The following is a 23,066-nucleotide window of genomic DNA, read 5'->3' as shown; positions in this document are numbered from 1 at the left end:
ATTACCATTTGTTTCCTAAAAAGGTGGCATCTGAATAGCAGTTTGTGCAATCACTAGCATTGATGACTGATTAGGAAAGAACAAGCCTTGTCTCTTAAGTAATACAACATCAAAGTAATAAAGAATATGGATGGCAAAAGATAACGTAATGTCAGGAGTCGTGAGGACTCAATCACATCGTAGTGGTCTGTCAACCTCATAGTTAGAAATGATTGCTGGTTTGGGTTCACTTACATTGGTTTCGTTGTAGTTTTAAAACGTGTGTGTTTCTCTTCTAAAAAAAAGACATCAGGCCAACATAAGATACAATGTGGGTGGAACATTCTACGCTTTATCCAAACACATTGTGAACTGTTTGTTTTACCCCGACTGAATTCAGTCCAAACGCTTCTTCACATTACAATGTTTAATTTCACTATTACAAACAAAGGCAATACATAGCATACTTAACGTTATCTGGAATACAGCTGTGTATCACATCAGGTTAATGTTATATTCTTAGATTTTAATAAATTAGTTGGCTGAATAACTGAGCTTTCACACACAGAAGTTCAATTGTATCTGTTATCGGTCCGAATACACCCTATTTTCCACCATGCAAATAATGGCAGATTGCATCTAAGTTGTGACTGATTAATGTGTTGTAGGCCTACTTCTAAGGTGTTTTGCATGGTTCATGGAGCCTTAGTTTGATATCTATTGTAGGCTACTTTTGTTTAAAGCATTGTGCATTTAGGCATCATATTAAACTAATATGTACACCAGGCTACCATGGTGATAGACTACACGGGTTGTATGAGGTAGCAGCATAGATGTCAGTTGAGTTCTGAGATCAGTTAAGCGGATGTATTTCCTAAAGCAGCATGCCATGGTGTTTTTCGTTTTACGTTTAAAAAAACGTGTCAGTGTAAAAACAAAAGTAATAGTAACAGTCTACTGTGACATACCACGAGCTGCGTTGTCCTCTTTTCTGCAAAAAAACAAATTCTTAAATACATAATTGTGTTTAAAAAAATAAAGCTATTCAAATACAGACATTTTACATCCTGAAGAGCACATGTGCTGTTCACAGTATCGAGGCACAACCCCAATAAGTCCAGTTTTACTTTCTTTCTTTCCTTCGTATCCACCCTCACAAGCCCTGCTCCAGCCCCAGAGCGGTCCCCAGCATCGCCCTGACCTTGCAGAGCCCCAGAGAAGCCCGAATACCCAGCCAGGAGCAGGGCTGAGATATGTGGACATCAGCCCAGTAGTGCAGCATCTCCCTGGGTGGGACATGGTGGATGGACACCATGGCCTGATAGCAGCAGCGCCCGTACGGCACCCCTGGGCCCCCGGAGAAGAGTGGGCAGTGTGAGGGCAACACTCCAGCTGTCCGGGCACACAAACCAACGAACACGTCCTCAGGGGGCAGAGGTGTGGAAAGAGGTGACGCAGAGGCCGCCAGGGAAATCTTGAGCAGTGCGGAGCGGGACAGAACATAGGCTGTGCCACTGCAATAGTCCGGAAACACAGAAGGAGGGTAGGCCCCTGAAGGGAGGTAGTGCTTGCCATCTGGGTCACGGTCCGGGGCCACATGGAGATGCACCCTGCCAAGGTATAAGTCTCCTTGTTCGTAAGGGTTACGACTCCTGTTCAGGAAGTGCAGGAGGGCACTGGGATTGAACAGAACGTCATCATCCACTTTGGCCATGAAGTGGGCCTGGGGGCAGAACCTGCGGGCCCACCCCAGCAGGGACAGGGTTTTCAGGGTAAGGTTGGAGTAGGTGTCCAGAAAACGCCCCTGAATCAGGTCTCCCCTCTCCCTAGCCTCCTCGATCAGCAGCTTGGCCAGTCCGGGGTCAGAAGCTACCCCCACCATGAAGAGGGTCATGACACGCAGACCCCTCACCTCCACCTCCCCTCCCCAGGTGTCCCGGATGGCCTGGCGGGCCCTCTGGTTGGCAGGAGCCGAGGTAACCATGGTGATGAGGTAAGGCTTGGCACGCTGGCACATTAACGGGCTGGGCATGAGCAGAAACTCCTCGGGTCGGGTGGGGGGGACGCTCTGCGGGGGGATGATGGCTGCGTGCGGCTCCACCAACGTGTTCATGTTCATGGAGGTGACCCATGATTCGATGCAGTCCACAAAGAGCAGAGCCAGTAAGGCTAAACTCGCTATCGCCGCGCACAGATAAGGCAAAACACCAAACCTGCCCCGCTTTCCAAACCGGGGCTTACATATCCACAGCCCCCGTCCGACCATGGCCAACCCCCTACCGTTACAGGCAGCTCTGCAGACCGCTCGGCCGCAGCTTGCCCCACACTCACCGGTCCTCCTTTTCTCGTCTCCACAATTAAAATCCCTTTTCGGTCATTGCGTGTCCATCGCTCTTAGTCTTCTCGTTGCTCTGAGGTTTAGTGACGCGCAGCAGCGACTGGAGGAGGCTGCAGTGAGAGGAGCCCTTTGAGAGGATACCCTTGTGTTGATGCTGCAGCCCGGTCGGTCTTTACTAAAGCGGGGTTGCAGCTGCGCACATGAAACGGTCGATTCGGCAGCAGCCCGGAGCTGTTTCTGCCCTGCTTCTTTACAACCAAGTAGCTACAACTACTCTGAGGTCGATCATGACAAAAGGGAAAGTGTGTTAGATGATCAGATGCGCTATGGTTAAAATCCTTCTTGTGTTTTTTTTAGATGCCTCTGCTCTTGACAAATAGCCTATTTAAGAGTTCCTGTCATCGGTAAACACAGTGCGACTTTACAACAGACATCAGACATATATAACTGTCCTGTGGGCAAACCAGAAAGACACATTCCACGGGACATCAATAGCATTCAAACGGTATTGACCATTTTTACCCTTTGCAGTAAGACTTCATTCGTAGCCTACACATATTTTTTTCGTAAGATGGCACTGTTTGCGGTCACCAGGCTATGCTAATGATTATTAAAATAATATGAGGGGCCTAGTTAAACTGTGGATAAATTGTAAACTGGGTGACTTGGTAACATATTATTTTATCTAGCCTTGTATAGCTTCAGATTCCGATTAAAGCTGCAAGTAATGGCGTCGCATATTTATACATTGATGGAGATCCAAAACAGATGAGATCAATCAACTATAGCCAATTTTCCATCGGAGACGGTAAATATTATACAACAGAAAACTATACATATTTAACCCAAGGAAATATACATTTTATTGTAGGGATTACATTCATAACGGTCATTAGGTCTATTCTGAATCTCTGCTGCCGTACTCCTATTGTTCTCCTGCACATTCAGTCGTAAAGGGACTACATATAGGTCACCACACCTGGTGGTGCAGGGCGACATCTGGTGGTTAGTCAGAGGTACTTCTTTTTCTGAGGCTGGACCATAAAGTTCTAATTGTTTCCATAACATGGAGGGAGATTTAATTTAATTTAATTTCAAACCTTTATTTAACCAGATTGGTCCCATTGAGATCATAGATCTCTTTTTCAAGGGAGACCTGCAGCAGTAGGTTCCACAGAAGACATAAAAACATAAACAACAGAACAACAAAAGGACATCATACAGCAAAATGTACAGGGATTACAATTTACATATTTAACCATGTACAGGTACCAACAGCATCTGATTTTGTAGCATCCAACCGAGCTTTAAAAACATGTAGTGGTACTAGCTTGGTAATTTTCCATTCTTTTTGCAGACTGTTCCATGTTAGTGGAGCTGCACATCTAAAAGCTTTCTTCCCTAAGACAGTCCTAGCACTTAGCACATTTAATAAAACCACAGCATGCGATCTCAGGCAATAAGTAGCCTACTTTCAATTCGCAGAGAGATCAGGGAGCAAATATAAGATGGTAGTTTATCCAACATGGCTTTGTAAATGAAAAAGTACCAGTGACTGAGCCTCCGTACAGTAAGTGATGGCAAAACCGCCTTGGTATACAGGGTACAGTGATGCGTAAGTGCTTTACAATTTGTCAAAAATCTCAGTGAATTATATGAATTGATTCTCGACTGCAGCTACGTGAGTGCACAACCTGAAATCTTAGACGCAGACAGATTAGGTAGACCTATTTTTATCAGGCCATATTTTACAAAAATATACATGGTGGGGAAAGTGCAGCAAAACCTTTGTTTTGTTTTAAACAAATGCTGTTACAAATCACAAATGGTTGTTTTTGTCATGGTTCAAGACTCAGTCAGAAAAAAGCCCATCAAGATTAAAATAGTTGCATGTGACTTTGTGAGATTTTTGTGACTATAGGTGACATTTATTTATCTTTATGTGAAAATAAACATATTCTGTCGTACAAAGATTTGTGTCTAAAATGTTTAATCGACATTTACTCCTTTTCCTAATACCAATAAATAAACCTACACATTTCTTTTCATTTCAAAGTTTAACTAATCACAATGTTTCCTTTCCTCAAAAGTCTATTGTTCTGGAAGGCTTAAAGTTTCCACATTTTTGTAAGAAGATTTACATTTGTTTGGCATTTACATGGCTGAATAAAAGCATTGACTATTTGTCACACTTTTTGTAAGCCTTCATTGCTTACATTTTAACTTTTTAATTACAGCCCTGTAACAACAACCATCTGATTGAAAACAGTTTGTATTATTAAAGATAGTTATATGGCCTATGTCTATCTATATATATATATATTTCTTTCAAAATCACCCATAAAATCACATTTGAAAAACAAATTCATTATTTAATTTCCAGGGGTTTTCACAAAATAAATCAATTACTTTTCAAAATAGGACATGGTTTGGGAATATATCATTGGCGCAAGGAATACTTAACAGACAAAAACAATACTTGAGTCTGTCTCTTATTCGTCTGATAGTAGCTAACACTTTATTTCATTATGTTAATTTTATAACATACAAGAAAAGTCATTCAGACACGATGACGTCAGTCCTGTCTGGCTCGCGCCAAGGGTGGGTGGGGGGTGTTGGAGTCGCGCGGGGACGCGACGGAGGAAGGAGGGGAAAAAAACAACCTCAACCATCATCAACGCTGGCGGTGCGGGGTCACGAACTATGACCTTTAACAGAAGAAAACCAAAAACAAATATTTTATAAATATCAAAGAGACCGCAATCTGTGAGCAGCGTTCCCCAGAGGTAAGTCTCAGTGACGGATTGAAAACCGTAGAAAGCTCGACTGAGATACCGGAAGATAAAAGAGCGCAGCTAATCTCAGCTAGCATGTTAGCTAGCCGCTGCGGAGCTCCCTTCCTGCCCGACTCGAGCAGCTCGGGACCGGGCAGGGACCGCGGAGCGCAGGGCGGAGTCTGGCTCCGCTGACATGCTTATCATTTCACTAATTATATGTGACACTACCGTCGACTTATCCTGGACCGATCCATGCATGATACAATGATATATCCAGAGGAGAGGGCTGCAGACCGCTGCTAGTGTTGGGTTTGCTAGTGACTGCTAACATAGGAGAGCTGCTGCAGATGAACTCGACCCTTTTACCTTTGCCATCTCAGGGACATACGTGGTTTATAAAGATTAATACTTTATTTAACAAAGCTATATTTTTATACATCTACTACCAGCACAACATCAGCCGGCTGCTCTATTGTCTGGAAATATAAGTATTGTAATATATTTATCACAAGGATGTGTTATTGGCTGACTGCCAGTTTGTCCATTTTGTTCTGTTGTGATCATGGTTGTGATGCGTTTGAGGGAGGAATTGATGGCCTCTCTGTTAGACCAATCAGTGAACAGTACAGAGCAGCTGGCATCCTCCCTTTGGTCAGTGAACATATCATGGAGCCACTGCAGGCTCTTTATACATCAATGTACTGCAGGCAATTAGATAGATAGATGATTTTTTTGGGGGATTTATTTATCCCAAGATTGGGAAATTATTTGGTTTCAGCAGCAGTTTCAAGCATGACACGAGTTAAACATGTTTAAAAGATACAATAGGATACAAATATAATACACAATACAATTAACATTAGCTGCAAGTATATATACTAAGAATAAAAATGAAAAATAAAATAATCCGTTTGGAAAGTATTTATAAAGAAAAACCCATTGAGATGTACTCTCGTTTTCAAGGGGGTTAAGTACACAAAATATACATTTTAAAATAACAAGATAATAAAGCGATATCGAATAATAAAAAAAAGATAAATAATAAGAGATACACAAATCACAAGATCAAGCAGAGCAGGAAAACAAAGATATGTTTCATTTCTATTTTATAATATGACATTATTTTTTAAACAAATAGAAAGATGAGACGGTCAAATATCAAGTTATTATTTTTGCTTTTTGCAAAACTGTCTCATAAAAAGCAATACATTTGACAAAAGTTCAAACACATTGATTTCAGATTCTCCTGATAACTATTGCATAATGATTATTATGGAGTAAAACCTTTTTTCTGTCAGTTTATCTTTCTGTGACTGTGATCAGAATTAAGTCCCATCTAAAAGGACACGGCAGATTTTCTACCTAACAATAACAATGCAACCAAAGACAGCTAGAAAAGCAGGGGTGATCTACGTACTGTATGTCCATATTAAAGATGGTATATTTGTATGTAGGAACATCAGTTGTCCCCTTTGTTACAGTGCCATATTGGGCCATGTGGGTTCCCAGCAGACTGTAGTGTAATCTGGTTATCAACGGTCTCTCAAATCTCACGTCTAGGTCGCACTCAGAGGTCATTGACTCATCTTGCACATCACTGCAGTCATGCAAACGCTGGACCTTTCTGACCATATATTTACCTGAGGTGTCTGCACAGGACTAATATCAAAGTATGTGAGATGTTTTGTAACACCGACTACCTAATGTTAATGCTGATATGTAACCATGAACAGATGTCATAACTATTCTGTATACTTTTATTTCTCTTATCATAAATAAATGATTGTATGTGTGAACGTATGATTTGATCCATCACTGATTATTCCACTTTACTGGTAAAATGTGTTTTTCGCCCATCATGCCATTGAAAAGAAAAGTTATTTTATAGTAGCTGTAATCGTCACGGATAAATAGCTCATTCACAAGAGCTCGACAGACATCATTCCTTTTGGATTGTGATTTTCAGTGGTTGATTTTCTTCATATTTCCAAACAGACTTCACTGATGACCCTTCATCATCATGACCACCGGCCTGAATCTGCTCTCTCAGCAGAAAGTGGAGTCTGAGCACGAAACCGAGGTGAGAGGGAGATTGTAATGCTGTGCTGGCCGTCTGAAGGTTTTTTAAAGTTAAAAATGCTCTGGTGCTACTATCTTTGTCTACGTGATAGGCGGATGTTACATTTGTTATTGTTGTTTCCATAGGGACATACCTTCTGTAGACACTCCGACTTCTTTTCATTTAAAACGATCTACGATTCAAATGTGTATGCTGTAAATGGACTCAAGTAAGACAAATATTTGATGCAGACTTATAGATGATTTGTGTTGAAGCATGTTGAAATGTGTTTTAAATTGTAGGTGTCATCCTCTCCTTCAGACTCAGTGATGGGTGAGTCTCCACAGCGCTTTCAGGTCCTCTCCACTGAACCTGCCACAGCGCTACAGCGAATACAGGTAACTCTCAAATTCTTCAGATGTGACCCTGCTGCTACCTGTTGAACTCTTCCTCTTTAGCAGCATCAAACTAGTTGATGTTGCAACATGTGACTCATCTCTCCCACCTTCAATGTCATTCTGCTCTTTTATATTTTACTTCAACCCCATTGGACCATGTTCATTTCCACCTCCCTCTCTTTCTGTCTCCCTCTTACATCTCTTAACCCCCTCAGATTGTAACTGACCAGCAGACAGGTCAGAAGATCCAGATAGTGACAGCGATGAAGCCGTCCTCTGCTCCCAAACAGCAGTTCATTCTGACAACAGCTGACAGCTCAGGGGCCGGCAAGGTTATCCTGGCCTCTCCAGACGGCCACAGCACGAAGCAGCTCCTCTTCACCGCTGCCGACAGCCTGATGCCAGGAAGGATACAGGTACCGTCCTCTCCCTCAGTCTGCATTCATATACTATGGTGATATGCATTCAGGGCTCTGTAGTCTTAGGGACCTGATCAGGGCTACAATGTATATCTCGTCTTACTTTTAAAACCAATCCCACATTTTTTCTTCTGTGATTTTGTTCAAGCTTTATAACATTTTAGTTTCTGTTACTCTCATGTGTTTTGTTTTTGAAATTCTTTTTATTCTGTTAAGGATTTGTTCTGCTGTTTATTATAAAGAACTTGGTAAATATGTTTTGAAAGGTACTGTGGATATTTATTTCACTGATTTCATTGATTCATTTCTTTATTTTCTTGTCATTCAACAATTTCCCCACGGGGATTAATAAAGTATATAAAAAAAAAAAAAAAAAAAAAAATTCACACAAATTGACACTCATGACTTTACAAGACACTCAAAAATAGAGTTCAGGAGGTCACATTCTTATTACAAAATCACGGTTTTGCAGTTATTTGTCATAATTTTCAGATAGCCATGATTATGACATGTTAAGGTGAAACACAAGATAAATGGCCTGTGTTTGACTTTGTTGTTCAGATCGTCACAGATCCAGTGTCGATGGAGCGGTTGTTAGGGCAGTCCGGGGACCTGAGCCGACCGCAGCCAGTGGAGTACTGTCTGGTGTGTGGAGACAAGGCTTCAGGTACTGAGGCTTACAGTCAGGTGCATTACCCTGAGAGGACAAGGTCATGTGTCCTGACGCTAAATCTGAATGTATGTTTGCTGCATATTGTCTGCAATCAAAGGTGGGCCAGTGACTCACACACTCTGACCAGTTTCTCCTGTGATCAGGCCGTCACTACGGAGCAGTCAGTTGTGAGGGATGTAAAGGCTTCTTCAAGCGGAGCGTGAGGAAGAGCCTGACCTACAGCTGCCGCAGTAAACAGGACTGCGTCATCAACAAACACCACCGCAACCGCTGCCAGTTCTGTCGGTTGAAGAAATGCCTTGACATGGGGATGAAGACTGACTGTGAGTCTGGATGCAAATCCAAGACACTATAGAAAAACATGTCGACAAAAACACTCAGGTATCATCAGGGTGTCTGCCGGTTTGGAGAAGTATTAAAAAAACAACATTCAGTTCTCTAAAGAATCCTTAAAACATAGTCTTACATTTTATACACAAAGTCTGGATGGGTCTATACTGCTTCTTTCGAGGTTTTTGAATGAAACATTGAACGGTTTGAATGTCTGTCTTCTTATTATGCAACAACTAAATCCACAGTTTGTTGTTTGAACTAGTGTAGCGCCCATTCTGGCTGGCTTGTGCCATTGCTTCATGGTTCAATGCACCATTTACACTAATCTAAGCTTAACGAGGGCAAAAGCTGGAGTAGTAAAAACGTTGTTTTAGAGGGGCTTAACGCCAACAATTATGAATTAAACATTTTTGTTGGATAAAATCATGCACATATTGATTACATCCATCTTTTTGTCAGAGATTTTGACTTTGACTTTTCAATGTTCTAAAGTTATTTGTATTCTATTAGTATTTCTGGATCACACAACACCGAAAACAATCCTACACAGTCACAACTGCAATCTTATTCTACAAACTGTAAAATTACAATGTAACCCAATATTGATCTGGAACGGAGTTTACATATTTGGTTTAATCATATTGGTTTTAAACAGACTGAATAGGCGTGCATAATCAAACACTTTAACTTTCTCTTTTGGTTCATCCTCAGCTGTCCAGAGTGAGAGAAAGCCCATCGACGTGGTGCCCAGAGAGAAGCATGCAAACTGTGCCGCCTCCACCCAGAAGATTTACATTCGCAAGGACTTAAACAGTCCGCTCATCGCCACGCCAACCTTTATCTCCGACACAGAGACGGATGGCTCCAGGTCAGTGGGAATCAGACCTTTAGAGAAACCTCACACTCTGTTATTCTATCACTCACCTTGTACTGTGATGTAAACTGGATTCTGACGATGTTCTGTGTCTCCTGCAGATCCAGCCTGTTGGAGCAGGGCATGCTGGTGAACATCCAGCAGCCGCTCATCCAGAGTGATGGGACTCTGCTGCTGGCCTCTGACTCAAAGGTACAGCTGCTGCAGCACTTACTGTATTGATAATATATACCATTTGATATATATAGATCTTCCTGTCTGCCCTGCTGCTGCCTCCTTCTGCTAATAGAAGTATGATCCCTCAGGTGGAGATGTTGGAAGATTTTGTTCCTTGTGACACTGTTATATTTTGTCTTAGTATAATGAGGGTCTAAAAAAGACTTAAAACCTGTAAAGCTGTTTTATTTATCTTGTAATGTGTGTCACCTCACAGTGCATGTTTCAATCTGCCTTGCTTGTCAAAACATAATATTCAATGTTCATACTGAATGTAAGCAAGAAAACCAAGTTCCGTTTGTTCATTGAAAGTTCAAATAAAGTGTATTCAAACAAAATAACTGTGTCCTTAATGTTGACAAAAAGAGAGAAAGGCTGCCTTATTTACAATTCTACTATGAACAGAAAGTAGGAAGAACAAAAGAAAAATAAGGAGCTACAGTGGCTCAGATTAAGATTCAGATTTGTATCACATACATCTGAATGCATACTACATTTTTAGGCCACAATATGTTAAATACTACTCCAATAACATTTAATCAACTCACTTCAGATCATTTGTATGCTTTGCTCCAGTGTAGGACCCCCTATTTCTATAGTGGATCCTGGTTCAGCTGACCTATTTGATGGAAATGATTCTACTATTAATCTAGGGCGGTGGTGGTGAAGTCCATAGCTTAGCTTGGCAACTGGAAGGTCACCAGTCCCAGAAAGACCAACTGCTACCGAGGTGTCCCTGAGCAAGGCCCCATTCCCCACACTGCTCCCCGGGTGCCGTACCTAATGGCAGCCCACTGCTCCTATCACTAGAATGGGTCAAATGCAGAGAAACTCTTTCGGTACTAGTACCTGTGCTATGTAATGACAATAAAGTTCAATCTTCTTCTTCAATGTTTTCATTTGTCTTCAGATGGATCATGCGCACGGAGACTTGGGGACACTAGCCAATGTGGTGACGTCATTGGCTAGCCTGAGCGACTCACTCAGAGAGAATCTGAACAATGGTGACTCCTCAGACAGCCAACATGAGGAGGAGTCTGCCAGCGAGATAACACGGTCAGTTAGTTTGTTTCGAGAGGTGTCTTCAATGTCGAATCAAACAAACAGGCACTTCAAATTCAAACATGGCTGCAGATCATTTTCTAGAATAATCTATTCATTGTTTACTGGTTTAATTTATTGCCATTAAAATAGTGTTAAAAGTTCATCCCGGTATCTGTGACTTCCTCAAATGTCTTGATTTGTCAGTAAAAAAAAAAACATATCAAGGATTATATGACAACACTGAGAAAACAGGAAAGCTTGAAAGCACTTTGTGCCATTGTTTTGCATAAACTCAAATACATATTTCTTGCCAGGAATACACAAATGAATGTAATGGAGTTTTGGCGATTAGGCCCTGTGGTGCAGGTGTATCATTCGGGAGGGTAGAACTGATCCGATGAAACCCCCGGGTCTAGACACTGGTGGTGGTGAGTGGATAGTTGGGTTCGATCTGAAGGGGAGTGGCTTAGCTTGACCCTGGATTCAGAGGGACGGGAGGTGAGAAGGGGTGGAGGAGGGTTGCGTCCAGTCACCTGAAATGACAGCTGTCAGAGGGGAGAGCAGATTTAAAAGGTTTAGCGGAGCGCTATGATAGGCTTGTGAGAATAGAGCGAAGTGATTGGTTAAGCTGGGGAGTGATGCCCCCGATCGCTTATTGAGAGGAGAGAGAGTAGTAACATGGAAATAGTAAATGAATGAGTCTTCCTGGTTGAACGTCGTTGCAGCTCTATCTGGCTCCATCTGTCAAGCTAGTTGCCCCTTTGGAAGCAGGATATCTAAAATTCAATACTCTTGTCTACAGAGGCAAAAAAAAGATAAAACAAATGACGAGACAAAGTTCTATTTCTGTTGCAGAGAGTCTTCTGTCAGATCTGTTCATGTTGGGTTTGTTTGTTGTGCACAGTGCCTTCGACACCCTGGCCAAAGTTTTCAACCCCTTTGAGGTCAGCATTAGACACGGTCTGGAGGAGAAGCGGCAGTGTGTCAGTGGAACAACCATCCAGCTGATTGGTCGAGACCAGGAGACCCCCATCATTGAGGTGGAAGGACCCCTGCTCACAGACAGCCATGTCGGCTTTACGGTGGGTGGAGGCAACTCAATGGCCCGAATAACACATCTGATATGAATTATTATTCATTATTTGTTAAATAATAAAGAAAACACACCATTATTTATACCAGGGGTGTCCGAATTACGGTCCGGGGGCCATCAGTAAAAAAAAAAAAAAAGTATAATGGAATATGTCTAAAGTCAAAGATGAATCTTGATTGGGCCAAATGTGACCCCGAGTCACCCACAGCAATTCGCCGGGTCTTCCCCGAACACCAAATTATACACGTTTTTAGAGACCTTCAGACTTGGCTAAAATTGTCAAAATCATTTTTGTAGTGTTTATATATAGCTGTTGTGGAGGATATCATGAAGCCTTGTGTTCCGATCAAAAAAACATAAGGGTTAAAGCATTTTCAAGTATCAAGAATAATTTACCTACATTGGATTGATTCTTCCAACTTCTAACTGAACTTCTGAGGCAATATACCTCACCTCTAGGGAGTGGCCCAGCCCTTCCAATCATTTTCTGTATGTGGCCCTCGTGAAAAAAGTTTGGACACCCCTGATTTATACAATGGTTTATTTACTTACAATTTAGAATGATGTATAAGCTAAAGCCGTAGTCTGCAAATCTTGTTTCTTTAACTTCAGCAATCATCACTGTGAGACATCTTTGTCACACAGTGTTTTATATTGTCCTCTCCTATGATCTTTCCTTCTTTGTCCAGCTGACCATGCCCAGTCCCATGCCTGAGTATCTGAACGTGCACTACATCTGTGAGTCAGCCTCCAGGCTCCTCTTCCTCTCCATGCACTGGGCACGCTCCATCCCTGCCTTCTCAGCTCTTGGGTGAGGATGCATTTGAGACAGGAAGACTTCACTTACACAGTTATTCTCCTTTTAGGAATGCAATTAATTGTTATTTGATTTTACCAGGAGAACCCCAATTTAGTTTTAGAATTCCTTTAAGGGATTTCTGGCCAAGGCAACACGTACAACGTTTACCATAAAAGGAACAAGCAACAGACTAAAACAAACTACATTATTACATTAATAATTACATTAAATTAATTATTCGTATTCACTTGTCAAATCATTCGGTTTTTAAATATTCAACGCTGAGAAAAATATTGGGTAAGGTGAGTCCCTGTAGCTCACACAACGATGAGGGTGCAACATGTTCAAAAGCACATTCACTAAAGACAACGTCTGTTTGAGAATGTTTCCAAAGGTTGCATTATTGCCTGTCTTCCTGCTCACACTTATGTATCTTCTGTCCTCCTCAGTCAGGAGGCGAACACCAGCCTGGTGCGGGCCTGCTGGAACGAGCTGTTCACTCTGGGTCTGGCTCAGTGCGCTCACGAGATGAACCTGTCCACCATCCTCGCCGCCATCATCAGCCACCTTCAGAGCAGCATCCAGGACGGTATGGACCTCAGACCTCGTCATCACTTCTCAGTAGGACACACACACACATATATTCAGGAGTCAAGAAGTGGGATTTGATTCATATTTTAAGTTGTTTTCACTGCAGCGTTTTCCGATTGCTTAATAACATTATAAAACAGCAGTTTGAATTTAGATGTGAGCGAGGGGTTCTCCTCCTTTTGCACCGTTCACACTCCTTCACTGCACCAACACAACCACTAAGCCTTATGAAAATGAATGCTTCTCCAAAATGCAAATCCTAATTCTTCAGGTATTAGAAAGTGTCATTAACATGTACTTTATAAAGATGAATTACATTCAAAATGTGTCTACTGCCACTTCACAGAAGGTAGAAGGTTAAAGGTCCTCTATTATCCAGTTGTTCAGGTTTAGTTAGGTAATTTTGGATACTACTACTAGAATACGTTTACATGCTGTAATGTCAACTTTGTTCCCGCTCATGATGACGCCTGCATATAGCTATATCAGAATCAGAATACCTTTATTAGTCCCACGGAGGGGAAATGTGCGTAGTTACAGCAGGAAAAAGAGCCACAGACAGCTTAATGTTACATATGTTAAATATGTGATATGCATTTAAAAAAAGTACTAAGTTATGATATAATTAAAAAAATATATAATAAAAAATTACAGTTACATAATTAAAAAAAATACACATCCTGTAACAGTTCTACGGATTTAGCAGCCAGGTATATATTACACAGTTATTAACGGCATCTATATATATTGCACATCTTGCACATATTGCACATAGGTGGTTGGTATTTAACAGCAGCAAGTTACACAATTTACAAAATACAAAATACACACCTTGTAACAGTTCTAAGGATTTAGCAGCCAGGTATATATTACACAGTTATGAACGGCATTTATATATTGCACACATTGAACATAATTTGTTGGTATTTAGCAGCAAGGGGTGATATAGTCTGTGTTGTAGTGTGTGTTTGCGGGGGGGGGGGGGGGTCAACTAGGGGCTGTGCTGGTTTATATAGTCTGACCGTCCTGTCAATCACTCTGCAATCAAACCCTAAATATTATGCTTGGCTGTACTCTGTGCCAAACTGCTTTATCTGCCACTATTATTACCGATTTTAACAAAACATCAGTCAACAGTCTTTGATATTGATATTTATTTTTGGTTGACGATACCTCCAGGCAAGATTCATCTTAAAGTAAATAATGATGCCTTCTTTATAAATCATTTTCGTTTTCCAGAAAAGCTTTCGGGGGAGAGGGTGAAGCAGGTGATGGAGCACATCTGGAAGTTCCAGGAGTTTTGTAACAGCATGACGAAGCTGGAGACGGACAGCTACGAGTACGCCTACCTGAAAGCTATCGTGCTGTTCAGCCCTGGTGAGTGTGCGAGTGCTTTCCTTGTTAATGATAGGTATCATTCAAATTAAAAGATTTCCATGAAGGAGGGAGAGTGCTTTGAATAACTGACTTGTATTTGCATTTTGAAAAATCAACAGTTGTTCTATTTGATTATCAGATCACCCAGGTGTGGACAGCAGTGGTCAGATTGAGAAGTTCCAGGAGAAAGCCCTGATGGAGCTGCAGGACTACGTGCAGAAAACGTACCCAGAGGAAACCTACAGGTACATTCTTACTTCCTGTCCATCCTCGTCTGGACTGCAAGCATGTCAGTTTTTACTAGCACGTCTCACGCATCTGATAGACTCTAATTCAAATTAATGCAGCTTCGTAACCATAAATGTCTATTTATGCACCAGCACCAGACACTAGAAATTACATTACATTACATTGCATTTAGCTGACGCTTTTATCCAAAGCGACTTACAATAAGTACATTCGACCAGGAAGACACAACCGTGAAGAAAACAGAATCATATAAGTACATCAGGTTTCATAGAGTCAAGTGCTACTCAACTGGCTATAGATAAGCCAGTCCTTTATTAGTATATAAGTACTCTGTTAGCAGTTCTTTGTTAGTAATTCTATCGCTCGAAGTGGAGTCGAAAGAGATGAGTTTTCAGTCTGCGCCGGAAGGTGTGTAAGCTTTCTGCGGTCCTGATTTCAATGGGGAGCTCATTCCACCATTTTGGAGCCAGGATAGCAAACCCACGTGTTTTTGCTGATGGGAACTTGGGTCCCCCTCGCAGCGAGGGTGCAGCGAGTCGTTTGGCTGATGCAGAGCGTAGTGCACGCGCTGGGGTGTACAGTTTAACCATGTCCTGGATGTAGGAGGGGCCAGATCCATTCGCAGCATGGTACGCAAGTACCATTGTCTTGAAGTGAATTCTATCAGTTACCGGAAGCCAATGAAGGGAGCGGAGGAGCGGAGTGGTGTGGGAAAATTTAGGAAGGTTGAAGACCAGACGAGCCGCTGCATTCTGGATGAGCTGCAGAGGTCGGATGGCACATGCAGGTAGACCAGCCAGGAGGGAGTTGCAGTAGTCTAGGCGTGAGGTGACGAAAGCCTGGACCAGAAGCTGCGTCGCTTTCTGGGTCAGCTGGGGACGTATCTTCCTGATGTTGAAAAGCGTGTATCTACAGCAGCGGGTTGTAGCAGCGATGTTTGCAGTGAAGGACAGATTGTTATCTAGGGTCACACCCAGATTCCTTGCAGTCTGAGTCGGGGAAACAACAGAGGTGCCGATGTTGATAGTCAAGTCAAGAGTGGGACAATCTTTTCCCGGAAGGAAAAGCAGTTCAGTTTTGTCAAGGTTGAGCTTGAGGTGATGAGCGGACATCCACTGAGAGATGTCAGCTAAACAAGCAGAGATGCGTGCGACGACCTGGGTCTCTGAGCGGGGAAAGGACAGAATTAATTGGGTGTCGTCAGCAGTCGTCAGCAGTGGTATGAAAAACCATGCGGGCTAATGACAGATCCGAGCGAGTTTGTGTACAGGGAGAAGAGGAGGGGACCAAGAACAGAGCCCTGAGGGACCCCTGTAGTTAATTGACAAGGGTCGGACTCGGACCCTCTCCAAGTTACCCTGTAGGTACGGTCTTTGAGGTATGAGGTGAGGAGGGAAAGTGCAGAGCCTGAAACTCCAAGTTCTTGGAGAGTGCGAAGGAGGATCTGATGGTTCACCGTGTCGAATGCAGCAGACAGGTCCAAAAAGATGATGACAGAGGAGAGGGAGGCTGCTTTAGCCGTGTGCAGTTCCTCAGTGACAGCAATGAGAGCAGTTTCTGTGGAGTGACCTGCCTTGAAACCAGACTGGTGCAGATCCAGAAGGTTGTTCTGATGGAGATAACAGGAGAGTTGTTTAAAGACAGCGCGTTCAAGTGTTTTAGACAGGAACGGGAGGAGAGACAGGCCTGTAGTTTATAACATCAGACGGGTTGAGAGTGGGTTTCTTTAGGAGAGGGTTGACTCTTGCCTCCTTGAGACTGTTTGGAAAGTGACCAGAAGTTAGAGAAGTGTTGATGAAATGGGTGAGAAACGGTAGAATATCAGGAGCGATAGTCTGAAGGAGGTTTGAAGGGATAGGGTCCAGAGGACAGGTGGTAGGGCGGGCAGAGGTAATGAGGGTAAGAACCTCACTTGGAGAGAGGGGAAAAGGAGGTCAGTGTGCGGGTGGAAGGATGGTCTGGTGACCCAGCGGTGAGTAAAGGTGAGTCAGAAAAAGAAGAGCGAATATCATCAACCTTTTTTTCAAAGTGATTAACAAAGTTGCTTGACAGAAGTGAGGAGGGGGGAGGGGCTTTGGGAGGGTCCAAGAGGTTGGAGAAGATGGAAAATAGTTTTTTAGGATTGGAATAGGAAGATTTGATCTTATCTTGAAATAAAGTGCTTTTTGACTGAGAGATCGAAGCAGAGAAAGAGGAGAGGAGAGCCTGATAGGTTAGGAGGTCGTCGCGGTGTTTGGATTTCCACCGTTTCCGCTCTGCTGCCCGAAGGACGGTTCTATTAGCACGCAGTGCGTCATTTAGCCAGGGAGCAGGAGGGGACTGAGGAGCCTGCCGAGATGTGAGAGGACAGAGAGAGTCCAGAGAGGATGAGAGAGTAGAGAGGAGAGTTTCTGCAGCAGAGTTTGGAGGCAGGAGTTGGAACGAGTCAGAGGAAGGGAGGGCTGAGAGCACCGATGAGGCAAAGGTAGAGGGGGAGAGGGAACGGAGGTTACGGCAGACAGGTGCAGGATGAGAAGAGATTAGTTTGTTATGTTTGGAAAGGGGTAGAGAGAATGAAATGAAGAAGTGATCGGAGGTGTGGAGCGGGTTTACAGAGAGGTTAGAAGTAGCGCAGTTCCTTGAGAATATGAGATCAAGGACATTGCCAGCTTTATGAGTTGGTGGGGACAGAGACAGTGAGAAAGCAAAGGCGGTTAACAGAGATGTTAGTTTGTCTATCTTCCCCTGGAGGTTGAAGTCTCCGAGAAGTACAGCGGGAGGGCCAGATTCAGGGATGTGTGAGAGGAGATTATCTAATTCCTCCAAGAAGTCCCCCAAGGCGCCTGGTGGACGGTAGAGAACAACAATGGTTAATTGTATAGGATGGGTTACTGTGACGGCATGAAATTCAAAGGTGGAAGGAGCGAAGTTAGGTAGCTTGAAGAGGGAAAAGCTCCATTTGGGAGAGAGTAGGAGACCAGTGCCACCTCCTCTGCCAGTGGGTCTGGGTGTATGGGAGAAGGAATATGCTGTGGAGAGAGCTGCTGGGGTGGATGTGTTGGATGGAGTAATCCAGGTTTCAGTGAGAGCAAGGAAATCCAGGGACTGCAGGGAAGCGTAGCCAGAGATGAAGTCAGCCTTAGGAACAGCTGACTGGCAGTTCCACAGGCCGCCTGAAACTAGATGTTGGATCTCAGTGGAGCACGTGGGATAGACGAGAGCAGGCCGGTTATATCGATTACGAGATACACAGGGCCAGTGATAATTGCGAGAAGACATATGAACAGGAATGGAGAAAATACACATGATTATAGCATGAGGGGCTAGAAAGCTAAATAAAATAAAATAAGACACCAGCGATACTTAGCTCATTCAAAGTAGGATTTGCCTCCTCTTTGCCACCCTCGTGATCTGAGATTTAAAATATCTCAAAAGCGCCGTTTTAGCTACAATAACTACAGAACAATTATACAGAGTAGAATAAATGAAATAGAGAAGTCTAATTGCACAAGAATATAACTTACAGTGGTTGCTGCGTCAATAGGTATTGTCGTCACCCGGTCAAGATGCACACTGAGTTCTTCCGTTTTTGAATGGGCTATTTGAATGCTTTTTTAGCTGGAAGATGACTACTTCACGCTGTTAAACACTTCACGCAATCAGCTGAGAGGCCCTGCCTATTTTAATGCAGGCTTAAATGCCTACTGAGACCTGTGTAACACGTGATCAGATCTGAGAATTAAAATCTCTCAAAAGCGCCGTTTTAGCTACAATAACTACAGAACAATTATACAGAGTAGAATAAATGAAATAGAGAAGTCTAATTACACAAGAATATAACTTACAGTGGTTGCTGCGTCAATAGGTATTGTCGTCACCCGGTCAATCCAAAATACTGCAGAATACAGGGAGATTTTCCTCGTGACGATAGCTTTATCAGCATTGTGTGAGCTTATTTGGATTGAAATTAAATAGACGTTTATTTATATATAGCAAAGTAAGGCACTCTAGCTTTGATCTGGCTTAATATCATCCAGTTTAGAAATCCATTAAAATGAATAAATGTGGGGTTAAACGGGTGGTGTTGAGTGGTACTTGAACGTATCTGTTTAATGAATTTAATAATAATAATAAATGTAATTTATATAGCGCTTCTCATCTGCCAAGACAAATCTCGAAGCGCTTTGTTTGAGCTCTGGAAGTAAAACAAAAGAGGTTGGTGTGAGGGAAACTTCTGAAGCAATTGGAAACAGGACTCAGAGAGACACGGGGAGAGCTGGAGCTTTGATGGCAAACACTGATGGTTTATTTGGAGCTTCGGCCGGAGAATTCACAAGATGTAACGGGCCACGAGTTGACCACACGATTGAGATGCCACAATCAATTCTGAAGAACACTTCTGTAGCTCGAGGTTTTAACTAGTTCGGAGTGTAATAATCAACGTTCTTTATCAGCGAGACTAAACAAATGTGGACCCTGAATCTAACTAGAGCTGTCGTCCATAGAAAAGAATGTGCGCCAGGGAACCTACGTTCCTAAAAAGAAGGGCTTCTAGATGTCCCTGAACAATACACTATCTCATGTCAGCTTGTGTGCTCGGTCATAAGCTGGCAACAACAATGCGCCCAAGCTGCCCCTCCTTAAGAGAGATAGCAGCAATACCCAAGGCCGTAGACCTATGCCATCGGAAAGGAGACAGTGAGAAGAGAAAATGATGAACTGTGTCAAAGGTTGAATACCTAAGCAAATGATTCCCCAGCAGTTGGTATTCACTTGTATAGAGGATTTAGTGATTTAGGATCTAGATTTAGTGTATAGGAAATGTAGTGTCTCTCTGGCTAACTGACATTCATTTTGGCACCATAAACACATTTGAGAAAATGCTATGGAACATATAAGAGCACCGCAGTTGCCAAACAGTGAACACATGAGTTTAGATGAGTTTTCTTGTCTCCCAGGTTGACCCGTATCCTGACTCGTCTCCCGGCACTGCGCCTCATGAACTCGGGCATCACAGAGGAGCTCTTCTTCACTGGCTTGATAGGTAACGTCTCCATTGACAGCATCATTCCCTACATCCTCAAGATGGAGACGGCTGAGTATAACAGCCAGGACTCTGACCCCACAGACTGACAGCCAATCGCTCCAGCACCAGGAACTTTTAGGATCCACTTCAGGTACTCTTATTTTTCTCTCGTGGGGTTTAACGTTGAACCCCACTCTAAAGTCCTGCAGCAGCCCCTTGTTTTATAACGATGCATGGTGCAAAGTCATTCAGGAATCCTCGATATATTAACATAATCTGGGATTGGAAGACCAGGATGACGCTAGGAATGTTTTCTGGAGCTAACGCAGTGCGGTAATCTTGAATTTCTGGCTCTAACCTCAGTCGCTCTGAACTGAATGGAAAAGGAATCCCTCTGCAGCTTCAACTGTGCTCCTCTCCTTTAATGACTTCATAGCACTTCAAGCTAATGACACATGAGCTTTAACTTCTAAGCCTTTCCTATTGTTTCTGTTTTATCTAAGCCTTACCATGCTCTCATGTTGATCACATACGTAACTTACCATTAGCATGCAGATAACAGACTCTATCAATAAGCTGAAACAGAAATCCTGCTCTTGTGGAAGTGGAATCTCAACTATTTCAAAGTCTAAAGACTAAATTAATTTCCAGTACTCACTTTAAAAGTGTACTTTGAGCTATAAAGTGTTTGTTTATGTTGGTATTTGGTAACATTGGTGCAGTAAAACTAATATTTAAATGACCGTACTGTTGAATTGAGAATTCAGCCTTTTACAAAGATAACGTATGACTTTTCTGAATGTCATACAGTTCAATGAGGAATCGATACACGCTTTGTAATAATTCCATATTTTTTCAATTTTTAAACCGACAACATTGCCTCAAAGGTGTAATACATTAATGAGAATCTCTTTAAATACATAAAGAAAAGTTGGAATGAAACTCCAATCAGGTATGAAACTAACTCAAACCTCAATTAATTCATACTCAAAGTTCTGTATTTATATGAACTGGCGTCAACAGCATTTACCGTCCATTCAGTGCATTATAACATGACCAATGTCTGGTTTATTTTATTTTGACTTTTAACTTAAATTCACCTTCAGATTGGCCAAATTAGCAAGTTTCACTGAACCTTTTCTTTTTTTATTCTAAAAGACTTATCAGAGATGTACACTAATGTATGTCTTATCATGAATATGTTGCTAATGACCTGTGCAATCACCTGATCACTTTCCCTTTACGACAATCTATAACATGGTAATTCTCTCTGTCCCATCAGTGTCATGGCACTTCTTCTCAATCTGCTTTTTGTATGTGTATTTATTATCATTGGCAGTTATTTCTTTTGAGGAATTATATTATCTTAAATATTTTTGAGTTCAGAAATGTTACTTATGTGTAGCAATGCTACTGTTTTTGTACTTGTGTTTGCATTTGTTCTTTGCTTTGTGCACATCAATCAGCTTGTGTGGCGTTCCACAGTTTTCATGCTGACTAAACCTTTGTGTTTTATATGTTTTCTAAAAACTTTATTTTGTTGTAAACAAATGTGCTTGTTGCATACTAAGTGTACTTAAAGTACTTTTGGGCAGGTTTCCCTGATTTGAAAAAGAACCAAGATGTTTTGGGTAGCCATTTTCGAGTACGTTTTTTATTTTAAAGACCTGCATTTTCTTTAAAGACGAAGAGTTGCATTGACTAACCCAATCCTCAATGGTTCAGAATCCACAGCAACATGAATGATAACAGGAATGTAAAGAGGTCAAAAAGGATTATGTCTTGAAAAGTAAATGTCAATTGTAATATTTTGGGTTTAAAACCCATACAAACTGTTTGTAAAGGCATTGTTGTGAAATGACCTTTGTACATGTAGTTTCATTAAAATGAGTGCATGTTGTTTGTAAGCCAGGTTTTATAATCTTGTCGCTGTCTGCCCTCATAAGGAGCATTGTTATACATTTTATAGTGCATTGCAGTGCATGAAGAAGTTGCTTAAGTGCATTTTATTAAATGCTTTATGAAAAATGTGTATTTAAATGTTGTGGCTTTAAAATATTAACCATAAGCAGCTCTTACATTACAGGATATTACATCAGATTTTTATTCTTGAGCTTTGTGGCTTGAGTATCCTATGTTAACATTTTATACCATGTTAATGTTCTTGGTTTTTTATGCTTATGTGAAATGCATTTCTTCAAACATTGAGATTTAGAAACAACATAAATGTTTTGCTCAAGTTTGTCACAACCCCACATTTCTACCTCACACCAATGAAGATGTAAAACATGCATAATCGACTGAGCTCCTGTATCAGCATTCCAGTCTCTGAGGCTTGCTTCTCTGAAGCCACATGCTATAAAAAGAAATAAACAATTCATTATGAAATATGACATGACTGAGACTATTATTGCTCTCATGTATTGTAACTAAAGCTTTGTCAAGGACAACACAAAAACACAACTCAAACTATCGTTGAGAGAAACCTGTCAGTAAATGCATAAAGGATGTTGATCTCATATTATGCTGCTCTCTGAAAAAAAAGTAAAGCTATATAATTCATTTCATCTTTATCTGACTGTGGGGTTTAAACATTGTGACATTACAGTCACCGATAAACATGTTTTTGAGTGGCAAGTCATTCCCATTTTAATGCTTTTTGCAATTAATTTCTATTATTTGTATTCTCTGAAATATATTAAAGACTACTACTAGGCCTACTAAGTGTAGGCTTGTACAAAATGATAACGCCTGGCCTGAATGTAAACTTTTTCTCTTATGATCTACATTTCATCTACTTGTATTTTATTTTATTAATATATAATATATAATTCCGTATTCA

The 23,066-nt window shown here is 41.7% G+C and overlaps 2 protein-coding genes across 5 annotated transcripts; one reads left to right on the top strand and one right to left on the bottom strand.

Annotated features, from left to right (window-relative positions):
- Positions 1-330: 330 nt before the first annotated feature.
- b3galt4 (UDP-Gal:betaGlcNAc beta 1,3-galactosyltransferase, polypeptide 4) lies at positions 331-2,649 on the bottom strand. The gene has a single exon (XM_034086981.2). The coding sequence runs from the start codon at positions 2,243-2,245 to the stop codon at positions 1,133-1,135; it is 1,113 nt and encodes a 370-aa protein (XP_033942872.1). The 5' UTR covers positions 2,246-2,649; the 3' UTR covers positions 331-1,132.
- A 2,097-nt stretch (positions 2,650-4,746) lies between these two features.
- Positions 4,747-22,614, top strand: nr2c2 (nuclear receptor subfamily 2, group C, member 2). 4 transcript variants are annotated; one of them, XM_034086977.2, is made up of 15 exons: positions 4,747-5,103; positions 7,090-7,174; positions 7,456-7,551; positions 7,767-7,967; positions 8,532-8,637; positions 8,787-8,966; positions 9,688-9,844; positions 9,952-10,042; positions 10,977-11,122; positions 12,015-12,192; positions 12,893-13,014; positions 13,452-13,591; positions 14,833-14,970; positions 15,110-15,215; positions 20,157-22,614. In XM_034086977.2, exons 2-15 carry the CDS (start codon positions 7,115-7,117, stop codon positions 20,329-20,331), a joined length of 1,896 nt encoding a protein of 631 aa, XP_033942868.1. In that variant the 5' UTR covers positions 4,747-5,103; positions 7,090-7,114; the 3' UTR covers positions 20,332-22,614. The 4 variants fall into 4 exon arrangements, with proteins under 4 accessions (XP_033942868.1, XP_033942871.1, XP_033942869.1 ...); XM_034086978.2 differs by lacking the exon at positions 4,747-5,103 and adding an exon at positions 7,300-7,382 and having other exon boundaries at positions 7,088-7,174; positions 7,475-7,551; XM_034086979.2 differs by lacking the exon at positions 4,747-5,103 and adding an exon at positions 7,300-7,382 and having other exon boundaries at positions 7,088-7,174.
- Positions 22,615-23,066: the final 452 nt, after the last annotated feature.

This window comes from Pseudochaenichthys georgianus, chromosome 7, assembly GCF_902827115.2.
Source record: "Pseudochaenichthys georgianus chromosome 7, fPseGeo1.2, whole genome shotgun sequence".
NCBI classification, from domain to species: Eukaryota; Metazoa; Chordata; class Actinopteri; order Perciformes; family Channichthyidae; genus Pseudochaenichthys; species Pseudochaenichthys georgianus.
This window is presented reverse-complemented; position numbering and strand designations above follow the sequence as displayed.